This window comes from Panulirus ornatus, chromosome 4, assembly GCF_036320965.1.
Source record: "Panulirus ornatus isolate Po-2019 chromosome 4, ASM3632096v1, whole genome shotgun sequence".
Taxonomy (NCBI): domain Eukaryota; kingdom Metazoa; phylum Arthropoda; class Malacostraca; order Decapoda; family Palinuridae; genus Panulirus; species Panulirus ornatus.
Window position 1 is genome coordinate 85510536 of NC_092227.1, and position 18305 is coordinate 85528840.

At 44.4% G+C, this 18305-nt stretch overlaps 1 protein-coding gene across 1 annotated transcript in view; it reads right to left on the minus strand.

The window, feature by feature from the left end:
* The window catches only part of LOC139764898 (putative polypeptide N-acetylgalactosaminyltransferase 9), a 466120-nt gene that overhangs the window by 159312 nt on the left and 288503 nt on the right, over nt 1-18305 (minus strand). Inside the window, exons 7-9 of the mRNA XM_071691965.1 lie at nt 16951-17052; nt 16367-16742; nt 12860-13023 (exon numbers count right to left, since the gene is read on the minus strand). Of these exons, the coding sequence (XP_071548066.1) occupies nt 12860-13023; nt 16367-16742; nt 16951-17052 (642 nt within the window). The remainder of the gene's footprint in view (nt 1-12859; nt 13024-16366; nt 16743-16950; nt 17053-18305) is intronic.

Here is an 18305-nt window from a genome sequence, read left to right on the forward strand (position 1 = left end):
TTTGAGGTAGAAAGTATGGGTGTACATAAAAGTATGTTTCAATTTCTTAAAGGCCTCATCACATTGATCACCATAAAAATTTGACTTTGAGAATAGATTGGTTAATGGTAAAGCAATGATTGAAAAATTTGTACAAAACCTACGATAATATCAAGCCATACCCAAAAATCTCCAATTCTTTCTTATTTGTAGGCGCTGGAAATTTTACAATACTTTCTATCTTAGCAGTGATTGATTTTACAAATCCCTGACCAACGACATAACCACGATATTCTACAGTTGTTCTAGCAAATTCACTCTTGGGATATATATATATATATATATATATATATATATATATATATATATATATATATATATATATATATATATATTATTATTTTTTTTTTTATTATACTTTGTCGCTGTCTCCCGCGTTTGCCAGGTAGCGCAAGGAAACAGACGAAAGAAATGGCCCAACCCCCCCCCCATACACATCCACACATGCAAATATACATACCTACACAGCTTTCCATGGTTTACCCCAGACGCTTCACATGCCTTGATTCAATCCACTGACAGCACGTCAACCCCAGTATACCACATCGCTCCAATTCACTCTATTCCTTGCCCTCCTTTCACCCTCCTGCATATTCAGGCCCCGATCACACAAAATCTTTTTCACTCCATCTTTCCACCTCCAATTTGGTCTCCCTCTTCTCCTCGTTCCCTCCACCTCCGACACATATATCCTCTTGGTCAATCTTTCCTCACTCATTCTCTCCATGTGCCCAAACCACTTCAAAACACCCTCTTCTGCTCTCTCAACCACGCTCTTTTTATTTCCACACATCTCTCTTACCCTTACGTTACTCACTCGATCAAACCACCTCACACCACACATTGTCCTCAAACATCTCATTTCCAGCACATCCATCCTCCTGCGCACAACTCTATCCATAGCCCACGCCTCGCAACCATACAACATTGTTGGAACCACTATTCCTTCAAACATACCCATTTTTGCTTTCCGAGATAATGTTCTCGACTTCCACACATTCTTCAAGGCCCCCAGAATTTTCGCCCCCTCCCCCACCCTATGATCCACTTCCGCTTCCATGGTTCCATCCGCTGCCAGATCCACTCCCAGATATCTAAAACACTTCACTTCCTCCAGTTTTTCACCATTCAAACTCACCTCCCAATTGACTTGACCCTCAACCCTACTGTACCTAATAACCTTGCTCTTATTCACATTTACTCTTAACTTTCTTCTTCCACACACTTTACCAAACTCAGTCACCAGCTTCTGCAGTTTCTCACATGAATCAGCCACCAGTGCTGTATCATCAGCGAACAACAACTGACTCACTTCCCAAGCTCTCTCATCCCCAACAGACTTCATACTTGCCCCTCTTTCCAAAACTCTTGCATTTACCTCCCTCACAACCCCATCCATAAACAAATTAAACAACCATGGAGACATCACACACCCCTGCCGCAAACCTACATTCACTGAGAACCAATCACTTTCCTCTCTTCCTACACGTACACATGCCTTACATTGATTGAGAGGGTGAAGGCATGTACAGAGCATCAGATTGGGGAAGAGCAGTGTGGTTTCAGAAGTGGTAGAGGATGTGTGGATCAGGTGTTTGCTTTGAAAAATGTATGTGAGAAATACTTAGAAAAGCAAATGGATTTGTATGTAGCATTTATGGATCTGGAGAAGGCATATGATAGAGTTGATAGAGATGCTCTGTGGAAGGTATTAAGAATATATGGTGTGGGAGGAAAGTTGTTAGAAGCAGTGAAAAGTTTTTATCGAGGATGTAACGCATGTGTACGTGTAGGAAGAGAGGAAAGTGATATATATATATATATATATATATATATATATATATATATATATATATATATATATATGTATATATATATATATATATATCATACGATGGTGGCTCTAGTCACGGACAAAGTCAACATCAAGGCCGGAGTCTTCATTGTAATATACAGAAGTTCTGAAAACAAACAAAAAAAAAAAAGAAAGGCGAGGGAGAGTACTCAGAATTCTGATGGAAGTGAAAAAACCCGTATCATAAACCGTGCCACGTCATAGTTATTGGGTAAGACATGATAGGGCAGCGAGTTCCAAAGCTTCGAGGTGTAAAGAAAGAAAAAGTCATCAAAACAAGCCCGTCCTTGAGTACAGTGATCTAGAGTCTGAAAAAAAGAGAAAAAGAAAATGGAGCCCACGGATGAGGCTCTTGTACAAAGAAGTGAAAAGCGATGTGGACTACATCAAGTAACAGTGGAACATTGTCGGACTGTAAAGCTGGCCTGATACATTGTTGACGAAATTCAACGCCAGTAAATCTACGGTAATGAGGATGGTACACAGAGAAAGGCCTAAATATTCATCGTGAAATAACAATCAGGAATTTGCATGTGAGAGAGACTACGGAGTAGATAATGTTCTTTGCTTGTCGCCAGAATCCTACATTAGAAGAGTTTGCTGGTATATATTATAATAGCATTCACAAGATGTTCAAATCTTGCATGATGCCAAAACTAGAATATGCTCAAGTTTGGTCAATGCACCTAAAGAAGCACAAAGAACGAATAGAGAAGGTTCAGAAGTGGGGAGGAGGAGGAGGGGGGATAAACATGCTACCATAATTAAGAGAGCCGAGTTGGTGGGATAGGCAAGGGGCCTTACATTTGCGCTCCGTGGAAAGGAAAACAGGGAGGGGGGGGGGGGGGGGACTTGATCACAACCTTTGTCTTTAAAACTGACTGATGTCGTAGACAGTGAACAATTCTTAGAAAGATGAAGGGACAGAACAATCAGAGGATATAAAATGAAATTAAGGAAACTCGTTAACAGTGTAAGAGAAGCGGATGAATGGAACAAATTCAATGGGGAGCAACAGTTAAAAGTGGAGAGCACACACAAGCTTAAAAAGTTGTGTGACAGCATCGATGTTTCAAGTGATGGGGACCTACGAGAGTAAAACTCCCTCCCAGTACAGTACAAATTGGTAATTTGCAAATAGGAAATCAGAGGCTACTGTTCGTGCAACTCCACGAGAAGTTCTAATAGTAAACGTCGACTTGAGACGGCAATAAGACCATTACGCACTTTCCCTCCTTCCCTTCGAATGGTGGAGGCTCCTTCCTACCACCAGCCCTGTGCCATCCCTATACCCCAACCCTTGGGTTCCAGTCCCTTCCCTTCTCTCTACCCCAGCCCTTGGGTTCCAGCTCCCTGCCCTTCCATGTACCCCAGCCTGTTTTCAACCACTCGTTGGAAAGATGTTCTCTGCCCACCACCCACCTAACGAGTTAACAACCAGCCATACATCCTCTCTGGACCTCTCAAGCAACCCCGGTCCTTGCCCACCTCCCCGAAAACAGAATCCTCTCCTCCAGTCGTCCTTTCCCGCCTAAACAATCAACATCCTTCATCCTCTCTTATCCCCATATCTCACTATTCTCTCTCCATCTCTATACATTAAGACTGCATCAGATAACCTCGTCATAGACCTTCAAGTCTTTTCCCGTCTGCCTTTCTTAGGTACACCCTATCCCCACTCCCTCCAAGAATGAGCTGGTGGTTAGCTCTCCCGCTTGGTCTATTCTCCTGGTGCAGTGACCCGTGGTGGTCCAGGGAGGTCGTTAAGATGGTCCGGTAATGGATGGAGGAGGGAAAGATGGGGTCGATGAAGATGGCACATAAGTGAAACAGGTCCCATCAGGGAAAAAAAGAAAATGGTGGTAGGTCCGATGATCGAAACGAATGAAATGTAGAGTACAGTGAATGAAGGGAAAAGAAAGGAACAAAAAGGATGAGCACGAGGGCTATACCATCGATAACCCCGCAGACACTTGGCCGACAGTGGGGCGGGTGGGTGAGGAACGTAACAGCCAAAGCTCCATGACTTAAGACTTCCCGCAGAGTGCGAAGTACGTTATATGTTCCTAGTCTGACGAAAACTGATGCTTCGCGTTTCTGTCGATCAAGTCAAGGGTGACGTTTCAATTTACACCATGTGAATCAAGAGGGCAGCAGGTTTCAACCCTCAACCATGGGTTCAAGAGAGCATTTTTGATGATATACAAGTTGTTCTCAGGCAGACTCGAAGCAGAGTCGTTCTTATGAATCATCCAATTGACAAACGACTTGTTACGCTCCATACCTATATAATCAAGAATCTGTAAGTTCCACAGTATTTAATTATCAAAGTCCCCAGTCAGGCCTCAAGGGTAAAGTTAAATTAAAGAATAGGAAGCGGAAATCTTGGCCTTTTACATATAGCAAATCACATCTATAGTAGAAACGTTACTATTAAGGAACTATGGTACCTAGCGCTCCATGGGAAAAAAATAGCTTTTGTATCAATAGGTTTTATATTAATTTCTATAAAATCTTATTTACTGAAACGCACCATAATTCAGCGACCACTGAACTGAAGCTAATGATACATTTCTCCACATTATATAAGCAGCAGGGAATAAAAACCTACTCTATAATCATGCCCTTTGGAAAAGCGGTCTATGGGAGCCCCAACACGGATACTAATGATTCCTTGGCGTTAAAATCGTCGTTACACCTTCTTTTAATCATTTTACTTGAGGTAAACAATCATCGTGGATTTATACATATATTCTTTCAATACAGACCTCTCTTTCGAAGTCATAAGCACCCTCAGTCTACCTTTATACATCAGCCATATGGCGTGAAGGAGTCTTTAATTTGTATCCATTCTTTCTTCATCCCTCGTGAGGGAGGTGGCAGGCAGAGAACTTCGTGAAAGTCTTTATTGTGACTACAGTGCAAAACTTTTTACACATTAACAACAATTAGAATTAAATACCCAGTAAATTCACTAGCCCATTCTCGCTTTTATGGAGAGAGAGAGAGAGAGAGAGAGAGAGAGAGAGAGAGAGAGAGAGAGAGAGAGAGAGAGAGAGAGAGAGAGAGAGACTATCAACCTCCCAGTATTTTCGCCCATGAAAGGCCAGGTTTCTAAAATCATGTGACCACCTTCTGTTTTCTTGGGGTAAAAGATATTATCAAAACCATGCATGGATCACTGTAAGGGACACATTGTCCTTGAATATCACTGATTGAATTAAGAACTGTCCTTATGTCTACCAAACATGTACCAGCCTGACTACCCTAGCCACCGTAATTCTTCCACACTTTGTCTCATGGAATCCACGTAGTGCGAGCTAGGCTTGAAAACCAATAACTTCATTATACAACCCAGAACTTCATGATACAACAGGCACTCAGAAGGATGGACCAAACTTTTCCTATCTATTCATCAACACTCCAAATAAAACACAAGAGATACTGGTGCTGTATTTCAAGACACACACACACACACACACACACACACACACACTCACACGGCAGTTTCTCTGTGGCATTATTGTTTTCTCGCTCGCACCCGTCTGGCAAGTACTGGAAATGGATATAAATGACATCCCGTATCGCTTTGCTCCGTAATTATTGCCTCATCAATATCAATTGCGACTGCCATCAACTGGGGCCCGGAAATCAATCGGCAACAGACTCGAGTCTTGAACTCGTAGGTTTTGCTCATCTCGCTTCTCCTCACTGCTCTGAGAATTTAATTTTCTTTCCTCCAAACACCTAATGGCTCTTTTCTGATTCGAACGCCGACAGCCAATTTCTCTCCTTCCTTTCTGATCCTTTTAATCGTTAAACTTAACGGCCGCCACCGGTTCTAAGCATTTTAGTAATATTTTAACATTTCACGAACAAGGATTCCCCCCATTTCTTCTGATTTATCTTTACCTAACTCTGACCAACTCTTACAACTTCAACAATTTGCTTCCATACATTATCGAGCGATATTCTGTTTAAGATTAAGCAGTTCAAGGAACATGACTTCTTGCCACTGGTTCCCGTTAGCTACAATTCGTCGTTAGTGGTTCTCGTTACCTACAATTAGTCGTTGGTGGTAACTGTTAGTTACAATTAGTCGTTAGTGGTTCCTGTTTGCTACAATTAATCGTTGGTAGTTCCTGTTAGCTACAATTAGTCGTTGGTGGTTCCTGTTCACTACAATTAGTCGTCGTTGGTTCCTGCTAACCAGTCATTCATTCGTTGTTGACCTCTCCCAGCTACAACCTGCTGGTGTTGTTTCCTGCCAGCTACGGTAAATCGTTGTCAATTCCTGCCAACCAAAAGCAGTCGTTGTTACTTCCTGCCAACTAAAGACAGTCGTTGTTACTTTCTGCCTACTACAGTCAGTCGATGCTGGTTTCTTGCCAAGTCTGGTCGGCCGATGTTGGTTATTTTCACTCTTACCGGCTCTTCTTCCTAAACTCCTATCGCTCAGCGGTGACATATTGCATATCTTTGTATTAACTGTTCATTCTGTTGTTCTTCCTTCTTACAAATGATGCCCAACGTCACATTTTCTAAAGTCGGGTGTAAAAAGGAACATATATATACTTGCATCAGAAGTGCTTACGTTGCAGCACCTATGTTCACGAATGTGGCGAAAGAAATTTGTGTTGCTCACAGAAAAAAGAACCATGCCAACACGAGAGAGAGAGAGAGAGAGAGAGAGAGAGAGAGAGAGAGAGAGAGAGAGAGAGAGAGAGAGAGAGAGAATCTTTTGTATTTCCATGACTGCGTGCGTCTTCTCTGACACAGATTCACATAACAAAGGAACATATCTGGAAACTCCTGGATCAATCCCAAGAAAGCAGATAAGACCCTCACACCTTTAACATATAATAAAGTAAATGGCTTTCCTACTGAATATTTCTATTCGGTGTACATTGTCGAAAAATCATAAAATGCTCCACAAGCACAACATGTAATTTTCGATAAAGACGATAAGGAATTAACCTTTGATGATATTCAAGAAGTATCTAAGAATTAAGAAAAATATATACGTCAACTGGTCTTGATAACCTCGCTCTCTCAGAGCATAGAAAGAAATGAACCGATGATACCATTTTCCATCGCTAACAACTGCATATATGCGGAAAGGTATTCAATGATTGGAGTGTCCTGTATGTAACACCAATTTACGGAAAAGATAAAATGTGCCTTAGATCACTGGCTTATTCAATCTTACTTTAGTTTTATGCTAAATGTTCGATTAAATATTTTGGACAAAACTAAGAAAAAAAAAGATAAAAATCTAATGGTCATAGTGAAAAAGGAGCTAAAAAATTTAGATTATAACAAACACCGTCAGACAATATTTCAAAAAGCTTTCGATAAGGTTCAATATAAAATCGATAAATTTCAATACAAAACAATGCGAGATCATATCAAATCACATGGCATAAGTGATCAATCAATCAAGCCTATGGATAGCAGAATGGTTTACTGACAACAAATGGTAAATGGTGGTAAACGTTTTCACATCCAAATGGGGCTCATCCCAAGTGGGGTTACCACGAGGCTCGGTTTTTGACCCCAGTCTTCCTGTTACTCAAATCTGCCAATGGTAGCAAATTATACAACAAAAACTCAAACAAAGGAAGACTATTTGACGATTCAAAAGACATTTAGACAAACTGGTGCAGTGGTCAGAGACATGGCAAATTGACTTCACGGTAGACACATGCAAATTAAAGCCTTTGATTATAATGTTAAACACGAATATCAAATTGCTTGGTAAGCCATTACGAGAAGCAAAAGAAGAAAATTCCGAGAAAGTGATAATCAGTAACGGTCTTCAACAAATAAAAATAATAACCGTGTATAACAAAGCAAACAATAAACAGGTCTAATAGCTATAAATACAAATAATAAAATGCTAAGCGCAATAATTATTCTTTACAACGCTCTACTCTGACCACAGTTTAATTACGCAGTTCAATTCTGGTCACTGGATTGTCATCACCTGAGGACGGTACATACAATGTCATCACCTGAGGACGGTACATACAATGTCATCACCTGAGGACGGTACATACAATGTCATCACCTGAGGACGGTACATACAATGTCATCACCTGAGGACGGTACATACAATGTCATCACCTGAGGACGGTACATACAATGTCATCACCTGAGGACGGTACATACAATGTCATCACCTGAGGACGGTACATACAATGTCATCACCTGAGGACGGTACATACAATGTCATCACCTGAGGACGGTACAGTCATCACCCGAGGACGGTATATACAGTCATCACCTGAGGACGGTACATACAATGTCATCACCTGAGGACGGTACATACAATGTCATCACCTGAGGACGGTACATACAATGTCATCACCTGAGGACGGTACATACAATGTCATCACCTGAGGACGGTACATACAATGTCATCACCTGAGGACGGTACATACAATGTCATCACCTGAGGACGGTACATACAATGTCATCACCTGAGGACGGTACATACAATGTCATCACCTGAGGACGGTACATACAATGTCATCACCTGAGGACGGTACATACAATGTCATCACCTGAGGACGGTACATACAATGTCATCACCTGAGGACGGTACATACAATGTCATCACCTGAGGACGGTACATACAATGTCATCACCTGAGGACGGTACATACAATGTCATCACCTGAGGACGGTACATACAATGTCATCACCTGAGGACGGTACATACAATGTCATCACCTGAGGACGGTACATACAATGTCATCACCTGAGGACGGTACATACAATGTCATCACCTGAGGACGGTACATACAATGTCATCACCTGAGGACGGTACATACAATGTCATCACCTGAGGACGGTACATACAATGTCATCACCTGAGGACGGTACATACAATGTCATCACCTGAGGACGGTACATACAATGTCATCACCTGAGGACGGTACATACAATGTCATCACCTGAGGACGGTACATACAATGTCATCACCTGAGGACGGTACATACAATGTCATCACCTGAGGACGGTACATACAATGTCATCACCTGAGGACGGTACATACAATGTCATCACCTGAGGACGGTACATACAATGTCATCACCTGAGGACGGTACATACAATGTCATCACCTGAGGACGGTACATACAATGTCATCACCTGAGGACGGTACATACAATGTCATCACCTGAGGACGGTACATACAATGTCATCACCTGAGGACGGTACATACAATGTCATCACCTGAGGACGGTACATACAATGTCATCACCTGAGGACGGTACATACAATGTCATCACCTGAGGACGGTACATACAATGTCATCACCTGAGGACGGTACATACAATGTCATCACCTGAGGACGGTACATACAATGTCATCACCTGAGGACGGTACATACAATGTCATCACCTGAGGACGGTACATACAATGTCATCACCTGAGGACGGTACATACAATGTCATCACCTGAGGACGGTACATACAATGTCATCACCTGAGGACGGTACATACAATGTCATCACCTGAGGACGGTACATACAATGTCATCACCTGAGGACGGTACATACAATGTCATCACCTGAGGACGGTACATACAATGTCATCACCTGAGGACGGTACATACAATGTCATCACCTGAGGACGGTACATACAATGTCATCACCTGAGGACGGTACATACAATGTCATCACCTGAGGACGGTACATACAATGTCATCACCTGAGGACGGTACATACAATGTCATCACCTGAGGACGGTACATACAATGTCATCACCTGAGGACGGTACATACAATGTCATCACCTGAGGACGGTACATACAATGTCATCACCTGAGGACGGTACATACAATGTCATCACCTGAGGACGGTACATACAATGTCATCACCTGAGGACGGTACATACAATGTCATCACCTGAGGACGGTACATACAATGTCATCACCTGAGGACGGTACATACAATGTCATCACCTGAGGACGGTACATACAATGTCATCACCTGAGGACGGTACATACAATGTCATCACCTGAGGACGGTACATACAATGTCATCACCTGAGGACGGTACATACAATGTCATCACCTGAGGACGGTACATACAATGTCATCACCTGAGGACGGTACATACAATGTCATCACCTGAGGACGGTACATACAATGTCATCACCTGAGGACGGTACATACAATGTCATCACCTGAGGACGGTACATACAATGTCATCACCTGAGGACGGTACATACAATGTCATCACCTGAGGACGGTACATACAATGTCATCACCTGAGGACGGTACATACAATGTCATCACCTGAGGACGGTACATACAATGTCATCACCTGAGGACGGTACATACAATGTCATCACCTGAGGACGGTACATACAATGTCATCACCTGAGGACGGTACATACAATGTCATCACCTGAGGACGGTACATACAATGTCATCACCTGAGGACGGTACATACAATGTCATCACCTGAGGACGGTACATACAATGTCATCACCTGAGGACGGTACATACAATGTCATCACCTGAGGACGGTACATACAATGTCATCACCTGAGGACGGTACATACAATGTCATCACCTGAGGACGGTACATACAATGTCATCACCTGAGGACGGTACATACAATGTCATCACCTGAGGACGGTACATACAATGTCATCACCTGAGGACGGTACATACAATGTCATCACCTGAGGACGGTACATACAATGTCATCACCTGAGGACGGTACATACAATGTCATCACCTGAGGACGGTACATACAATGTCATCACCTGAGGACGGTACATACAATGTCATCACCTGAGGACGGTACATACAATGTCATCACCTGAGGACGGTACATACAATGTCATCACCTGAGGACGGTACATACAATGTCATCACCTGAGGACGGTACATACAATGTCATCACCTGAGGACGGTACAGTCATCACCCGAGGACGGTATATACAGTCATCACCTGAGGACGGTACATACAATGTCATCACCTGAGGACGGTACATACAATGTCATCACCTGAGGACGGTACATACAATGTCATCACCTGAGGACGGTACATACAATGTCATCACCTGAGGACGGTACATACAATGTCATCACCTGAGGACGGTACATACAATGTCATCACCTGAGGACGGTACATACAATGTCATCACCTGAGGACGGTACATACAATGTCATCACCTGAGGACGGTACATACAATGTCATCACCTGAGGACGGTACATACAATGTCATCACCTGAGGACGGTACATACAATGTCATCACCTGAGGACGGTACATACAATGTCATCACCTGAGGACGGTACATACAATGTCATCACCTGAGGACGGTACATACAATGTCATCACCTGAGGACGGTACATACAATGTCATCACCTGAGGACGGTACATACAATGTCATCACCTGAGGACGGTACATACAATGTCATCACCTGAGGACGGTACATACAATGTCATCACCTGAGGACGGTACATACAATGTCATCACCTGAGGACGGTACATACAATGTCATCACCTGAGGACGGTACATACAATGTCATCACCTGAGGACGGTACATACAATGTCATCACCTGAGGACGGTACATACAATGTCATCACCTGAGGACGGTACATACAATGTCATCACCTGAGGACGGTACATACAATGTCATCACCTGAGGACGGTACATACAATGTCATCACCTGAGGACGGTACATACAATGTCATCACCTGAGGACGGTACATACAATGTCATCACCTGAGGACGGTACATACAATGTCATCACCTGAGGACGGTACATACAATGTCATCACCTGAGGACGGTACATACAATGTCATCACCTGAGGACGGTACATACAATGTCATCACCTGAGGACGGTACATACAATGTCATCACCTGAGGACGGTACATACAATGTCATCACCTGAGGACGGTACATACAATGTCATCACCTGAGGACGGTACATACAATGTCATCACCTGAGGACGGTACATACAATGTCATCACCTGAGGACGGTACATACAATGTCATCACCTGAGGACGGTACATACAATGTCATCACCTGAGGACGGTACATACAATGTCATCACCTGAGGACGGTACATACAATGTCATCACCTGAGGACGGTACATACAATGTCATCACCTGAGGACGGTACATACAATGTCATCACCTGAGGACGGTACATACAATGTCATCACCTGAGGACGGTACATACAATGTCATCACCTGAGGACGGTACATACAATGTCATCACCTGAGGACGGTACATACAATGTCATCACCTGAGGACGGTACATACAATGTCATCACCTGAGGACGGTACATACAATGTCATCACCTGAGGACGGTACATACAATGTCATCACCTGAGGACGGTACATACAATGTCATCACCTGAGGACGGTACATACAATGTCATCACCTGAGGACGGTACATACAATGTCATCACCTGAGGACGGTACATACAATGTCATCACCTGAGGACGGTACATACAATGTCATCACCTGAGGACGGTACATACAATGTCATCACCTGAGGACGGTACATACAATGTCATCACCTGAGGACGGTACATACAATGTCATCACCTGAGGACGGTACATACAATGTCATCACCTGAGGACGGTACATACAATGTCATCACCTGAGGACGGTACATACAATGTCATCACCTGAGGACGGTACATACAATGTCATCACCTGAGGACGGTACATACAATGTCATCACCTGAGGACGGTACATACAATGTCATCACCTGAGGACGGTACATACAATGTCATCACCTGACGACGGTACATATAATGTCATCACCTGAAAACGGTACATACACTGTCATCACCTACGACGGTACAAACACTCATCACCTGAGGACGGTACATACAATGTCATCACCTGAGGACGGTACAGTCATCACCCGAGGACGGTACAGTCATCACCCGAGGACGGTATATACAGTCATCACCTGAGGACGGTACATATGTCATCACCTTCAAAGACTGTGGCTGAACTTCAAGAAGTTTTGAGCGAAGAGCATAAGGTGGCGAGATCCGTGCCACAGCTGCGCCTCCCGCCAGCCCTTGCCCTCCACTAATCTCAGGAGACAATAAATATGCGAAGGGGTAAATCCTGAGAGCAATAAAGTCATAACCCTTTACAGAAGGAAGTAAAAGCGGGGTAAATAACGAGGCGCTTGTGACCCGTGGCACGAACCCCTCGTAAACCCGGCCAGCCGGCCACGCAACGCCTCTTGCCACTAGCAGCAGCAACACCCAGTTGCTTCCACCAGGAGGACTAAGAGGAGAAGAAGGCATAGAAAAGGTAGGAGGAAGGTGGGATAGGAGGTAGGAGGAAAGACACAGGCAATGTGAGGGAAGAGGCAGTGAGGGACTGTGGACGGATCGCAGACTGAGGCAGGAGTATTGGGGAAAGCCTAGCCATGACCAAAAGTAGGCAACCTAAATACTTATTCCTTACAAATGACTTGGCACGCCTCTCCTGACGAAGATATTGACGAAATCATAGGACCATCTTCTACAGTCCTCCTTCCCAAGTAGCTACAGTATCATTATCATCTCGGCAGCCACTCAAATACCACCTGTAATGTACTCCCACACAACAAGCCTGATCAACAAACCATGCAGGCTCCTCATTACTCACCATCATGCCATACAAACACACACTAAAATGCTATACGACACATACAGTGCTGGCCAATATTTCACCCCGACCTGGTAACCTTTACCAAGAGAGACGTCAGTTGTCATTAAACATGCAGTATAAGCACCACTCCCCTCCCTGATGGATTATGCAGGAGCAGTCTATTAGTAGTAATTACCGTCGGGTCTCTGTGGTACGGTCTAAGTGCTTCTGTGCACGCAATCTTTCTTAATAAGCTTAATGAGATTTTTACTGGTCTTAATATCATATATATATATATATATATATATATATATATATATATATATATATATATATATATATATATATATATATTGGAAAGGATCACAATTTGGCGCGTGATCAAGTCTATTCCTATGAGTTCACGGGAAAAATGAAACATGCTAATCAGATTTCATATACATGCTCGCCATGTTCCGCATGAACGAGGTAGCGTCAGGAACAGATGACAGAGCCTTAAGAGGGAAAAATCCTCACTTAACACCTTGCTGTTTTTTCTTTTGGAAAGTAATAAAGGAAGGAAAGACCTCCAGGTACCCGCTTCCGCCTCTCTTCTACGACACACAGGGAATACGTGGGCAGTACTCTTTCTCCTCTATCCCGATATAGGATAATGTTTTTTGCAAGGAGGTAAATAATGTGAGGAGAACAGGAGAACAAATGGAAACATCAGTGAAGGGAGTACATGGATAAAGAAGAGGTGTAAAGGAAATGATGTGAGCATTTTCTTAAGGGCCGTTGAATGTGTAGGGTGACAGGGTGGCTATCTATATGTGGGGCGTTTTGAAAGTGAAAGTATGCGAAGCCAGAGGGTCAAGGAATGTGGTTTGGTGAAAAGAGAAGAGGTGGTGAAAGCCTTGTGTAAGATGAAATGAGGCAAGGCAGCTGGAGTGGATGTTATACTATAGCAGTCGAAAATTTCAAGAAAGTGGGTGACTGGTAGCAAAGACGTTCAATGCATGTATGGATCATAAGGTTCTTGAGGATTGGCGGACAAAAGTGAGTGTTCGAATTACAGAAGCATAAGTTTGTTGACTGTACCTGGGAGGGTATTGATTGAGAGGGTGAAGGTACGTACAGGGCATCAGACTGGGGAGGATCAATGTGGTTCCAGGAGTGTTTAGAAGATGCGTGGATCTGGTATTTGTTTTGCAAAATGTATGTAAAAATATTTGTTACATGAAGGATTGTATTTGGAAGTTATGGATCTGCAGAATGCGTATGACAGGGTAAATAGAGATGCCCTGTGGAAAGTGTTACAAATATATGGTGTGGAAGGAAAGCTACTAAAACAGTGAGAACTTTCTATCAAGAGAGTTGGGCATATGCGCAAGTAGAAAGAGAGGGTTGTCGTTCCAGGTGGAGACATGTCAGCAGCAATCACCATGGCTGTCCGATTTGTTTATGGATGGGGTGATGTGAGGGGCAAATGCGTGGATCTTCGAAAGGAATGGTGTCATATTCGAGTGAGAAACTGCAGAAACTGGTGTCTAGTTTGGAAGTGTGGGTGAAAGGTGGAAGCCGAGAATTAATGTCGAGTTTGGGAATGTGTGTGAAAGGAGGAAGTTCAGAGTTGATGTAAATAAGAGTAAAAGTATGAAGGGCAGGAAAGAATGAGAAACAGGTTAGTTCGAGTGGAAAGAAGCTGGGAAAAAATGAGTGTTTCAGATACCTGAGAGTGGACATAGCAGCAGGTGGAACGACGGAAGCTAAAGTCAGACAGAGTGGAGAAGAAAATAAGGTCCTGGGTGCACTGAGGAATGTTTGAAAAGAAAGATAACTATCTTTGAGGGCAAAGACGGGTTTGTTGGATGGTCCCGACGGTTTCGTATGGATGTGAGGCGTGGGTACAGCTTAGAAAGTACGAAAGAGGGTGGGTGTGTTGGAAATGTAATGCTTAAGGACAATAAGTGGTGTGAGAAAGGTCAAGAGGTCGTGCTGAAATAGCTGGAATGTATGGAAAGACTGAATGATACGAGGTTGACAATGGGGGTATATGTGTCAGATGTGGAGGGGAAAAGGAATGGGGGAGACCGAACTAAATATGAAAGGATTGAGTGAAAGAAGTTCTGAAGGGTACGGGCCTGAACATGCAGGAGAGTGGAAGGCGTGCACGGGATAGTGAAATGGAGCGATGTGGTATACAGTGATAACGTGACGTCAATGGACTGAACTGGGGAATATCAAGCGGCCAGGGTACAGGAGGCTGTGGGCTCGCTGCTTTACATATGACAATTAGATACTGGAAGTGAGCGAATGAAGTCATAAACGCAGGGAACGTCTCTCTCTCTCTCTCTCTCTCTCTCTCTCTCTCTCTCTCTCTCTCTCTCTCTCTCTCTGTATGTATGTATGTGGGTGCGCGCGTCTGTGACATTCACGAGCAGATTGTCTGCAAGCAACATGAATACAGAGGACCCAGCAACGGTCATTAGTATCTGGGGTCAATACACAAGAATAACCGCCGCCCTTGACCTGGGGCACCCTCCACCTCGGACACAAGATATCCCTCCCATCCTGAGACATCCCGCCCTGGACACGCAATACTAACCCCCCTGCCCAAGACACAGGACACTCCCACCCCAAACACTAGAATCCCTCATCGCAGACAGACGAGACCCGGACATAGGACATCCCGCCGTCGGACAGAGGCCATCCTTCACCTCGGAAATATGACACCTGCCGTCCCCAGACATACGACGCCCTTGGACATACGAAAACCAGCAGCCACTCAGGTAATGCCATCCTCGAGATGCTGCCATCATCCACTCTGGCCCAGACAAAGCACCACTACAGCAGGGTCCTGATGGCGGTGTCACGCCGCCCGCCACCTATGAACTTCGCCAGTAGAACTCCTGATGGCCCGTGGCTGTTGGTGAGAGTCACTGTGGCCATAGCCCGGGCGACACCGTCGGCGACGGTCTCACTAAGCTGCTTAAAAAGAGACGACCACCTCTCGCTCTTCAGCTGCTCCACACATCGTCTTCCAGGCCACTTGGCCCGCATCAACCCGCCCAAGAGTTTCCAGAATAACTCCAAATGAAGGTCTGGATCCCACTCAAAACTCGAAGCCAAGCCTAAGTATTGGACGAGAAACAGACGCTCTGTCAAGAGGCGACGCCTCCAAACATCCAACAGCTCGCACCACCAGCTCTCAATACCAAAAGCCTCTACGGAGTGTGTCTTCCTGCCAATATGTAAGACTGAATCGTCTCATCTTCTTCGAACACGATAAAAAAAAAAGTCTCCTGACCCACTCAGAACACCACGGTAGTTTTCATCCTGTTTCTATAGTCTTTCCCAGTCTTTGATCTTAAAGGCTGCTGGGCGTGTGTACAAATCGGATGCGGCCCCTAACTCCTCCTGCCAGAGCCCTACTTGACCGGGACTGTGGCTTTTCTTCCTGCCTATATTCCGCCTCCAGCTCCCTCAAGTGTCGGTCGTCACCTTCGCTACCGAGCTGCTCCTGAGGGCAGGATCCTGGTGAAGTGGGCGTCGAGGAAGGTGAGCACCTTCCAGGATGCCACTAACCACATCCGGTGACCTCGACAACTGATGGTGTTGAAGACCTCGAGTGGTATTGACGGTTTCTATGGGTCATGATGACCTACTGCGATGGGGGACGAGTATGTGGCAGTGGTGACCCACAGAGATGGTAACTTCCAGTGGTTTCTGGTCGCCAACAGTGATGAACATCTGGTGTTACTCCAGCATCCAATAGCGATGGTGAACCCCTCTACTAATGGAGGTGGTCTTCTGACCCATACTAATGTAGGTGGTCTTCTGACTCCCCACTAATGGAGGTGATCTTCTGACCCTTACTAATGTAGGTGGTCTTCTGACTCCCTACTAATGGAAGCTGTTTTCTGACCCCTACTAATGGAGGTGATCTTCTGACCCCTACTAATGTAGGTGGTCTTTGACTCCCTACTAATGCAGGTGGTCTTCTGACTCCTACTAATGGAGGTGATCTTCTGACCCTTACTAATGTAAGTGGTCTTCTAACTCCCTACTTATGTAAGTGGTCTTCTGACTCCTACTAATGGAGGTGATCTTCTGACCCCTACTAATGTAGGTGGTCTTTGACTCCTTACTAATGCAGGTGGTATTCTGACCCCTACTAATGGAGGTGATCTTCTGACTCCCTACTTATGTAAGTGGTCTTCCAAGATCACTAATATGCTCTGGCGGGAATACTGGTGATCTTTAAAGGTTTTCGTGACCTTCATGCAGTAGTGATGGCCTGCACGAGTACTGGAGACATGTTCGTGATCCACGAGTGGTAGTGATGATCCCCAGGCAAGGAGTAGTGGTGACCTCTAAAACAGAGTATGCTAACCACATACTGCGACAGTGACCTCTGGTGTGCAGACAGTGACCTCAGGGACCGCCCGTGCTGTGACGGGCGGTGACCAACTCCTACCCTAGTGGTGCCCATTTATCTGGGTCTCTTATCACGACATAATCCTTGGATTATACATAAAAAAACAATCTACATCACCCAGGGTAAAACCCTAACACCAGTCCTTAACCTGGGTTTACGATGACGAACAATAGGGAAATGAAACGGGAACTAACAACAAGGAAATCAAGAGACTCTGAACACACTAATGTCGACATGGGAGACAAGACGAAAGCTTACGAAACACGAAAACAGGAGTCAAGATAAACACTTGGCAACGGAAGTCCCCACCACAGTAGAGGGTAAACAACAGCTGCACCAACTTTCGGCT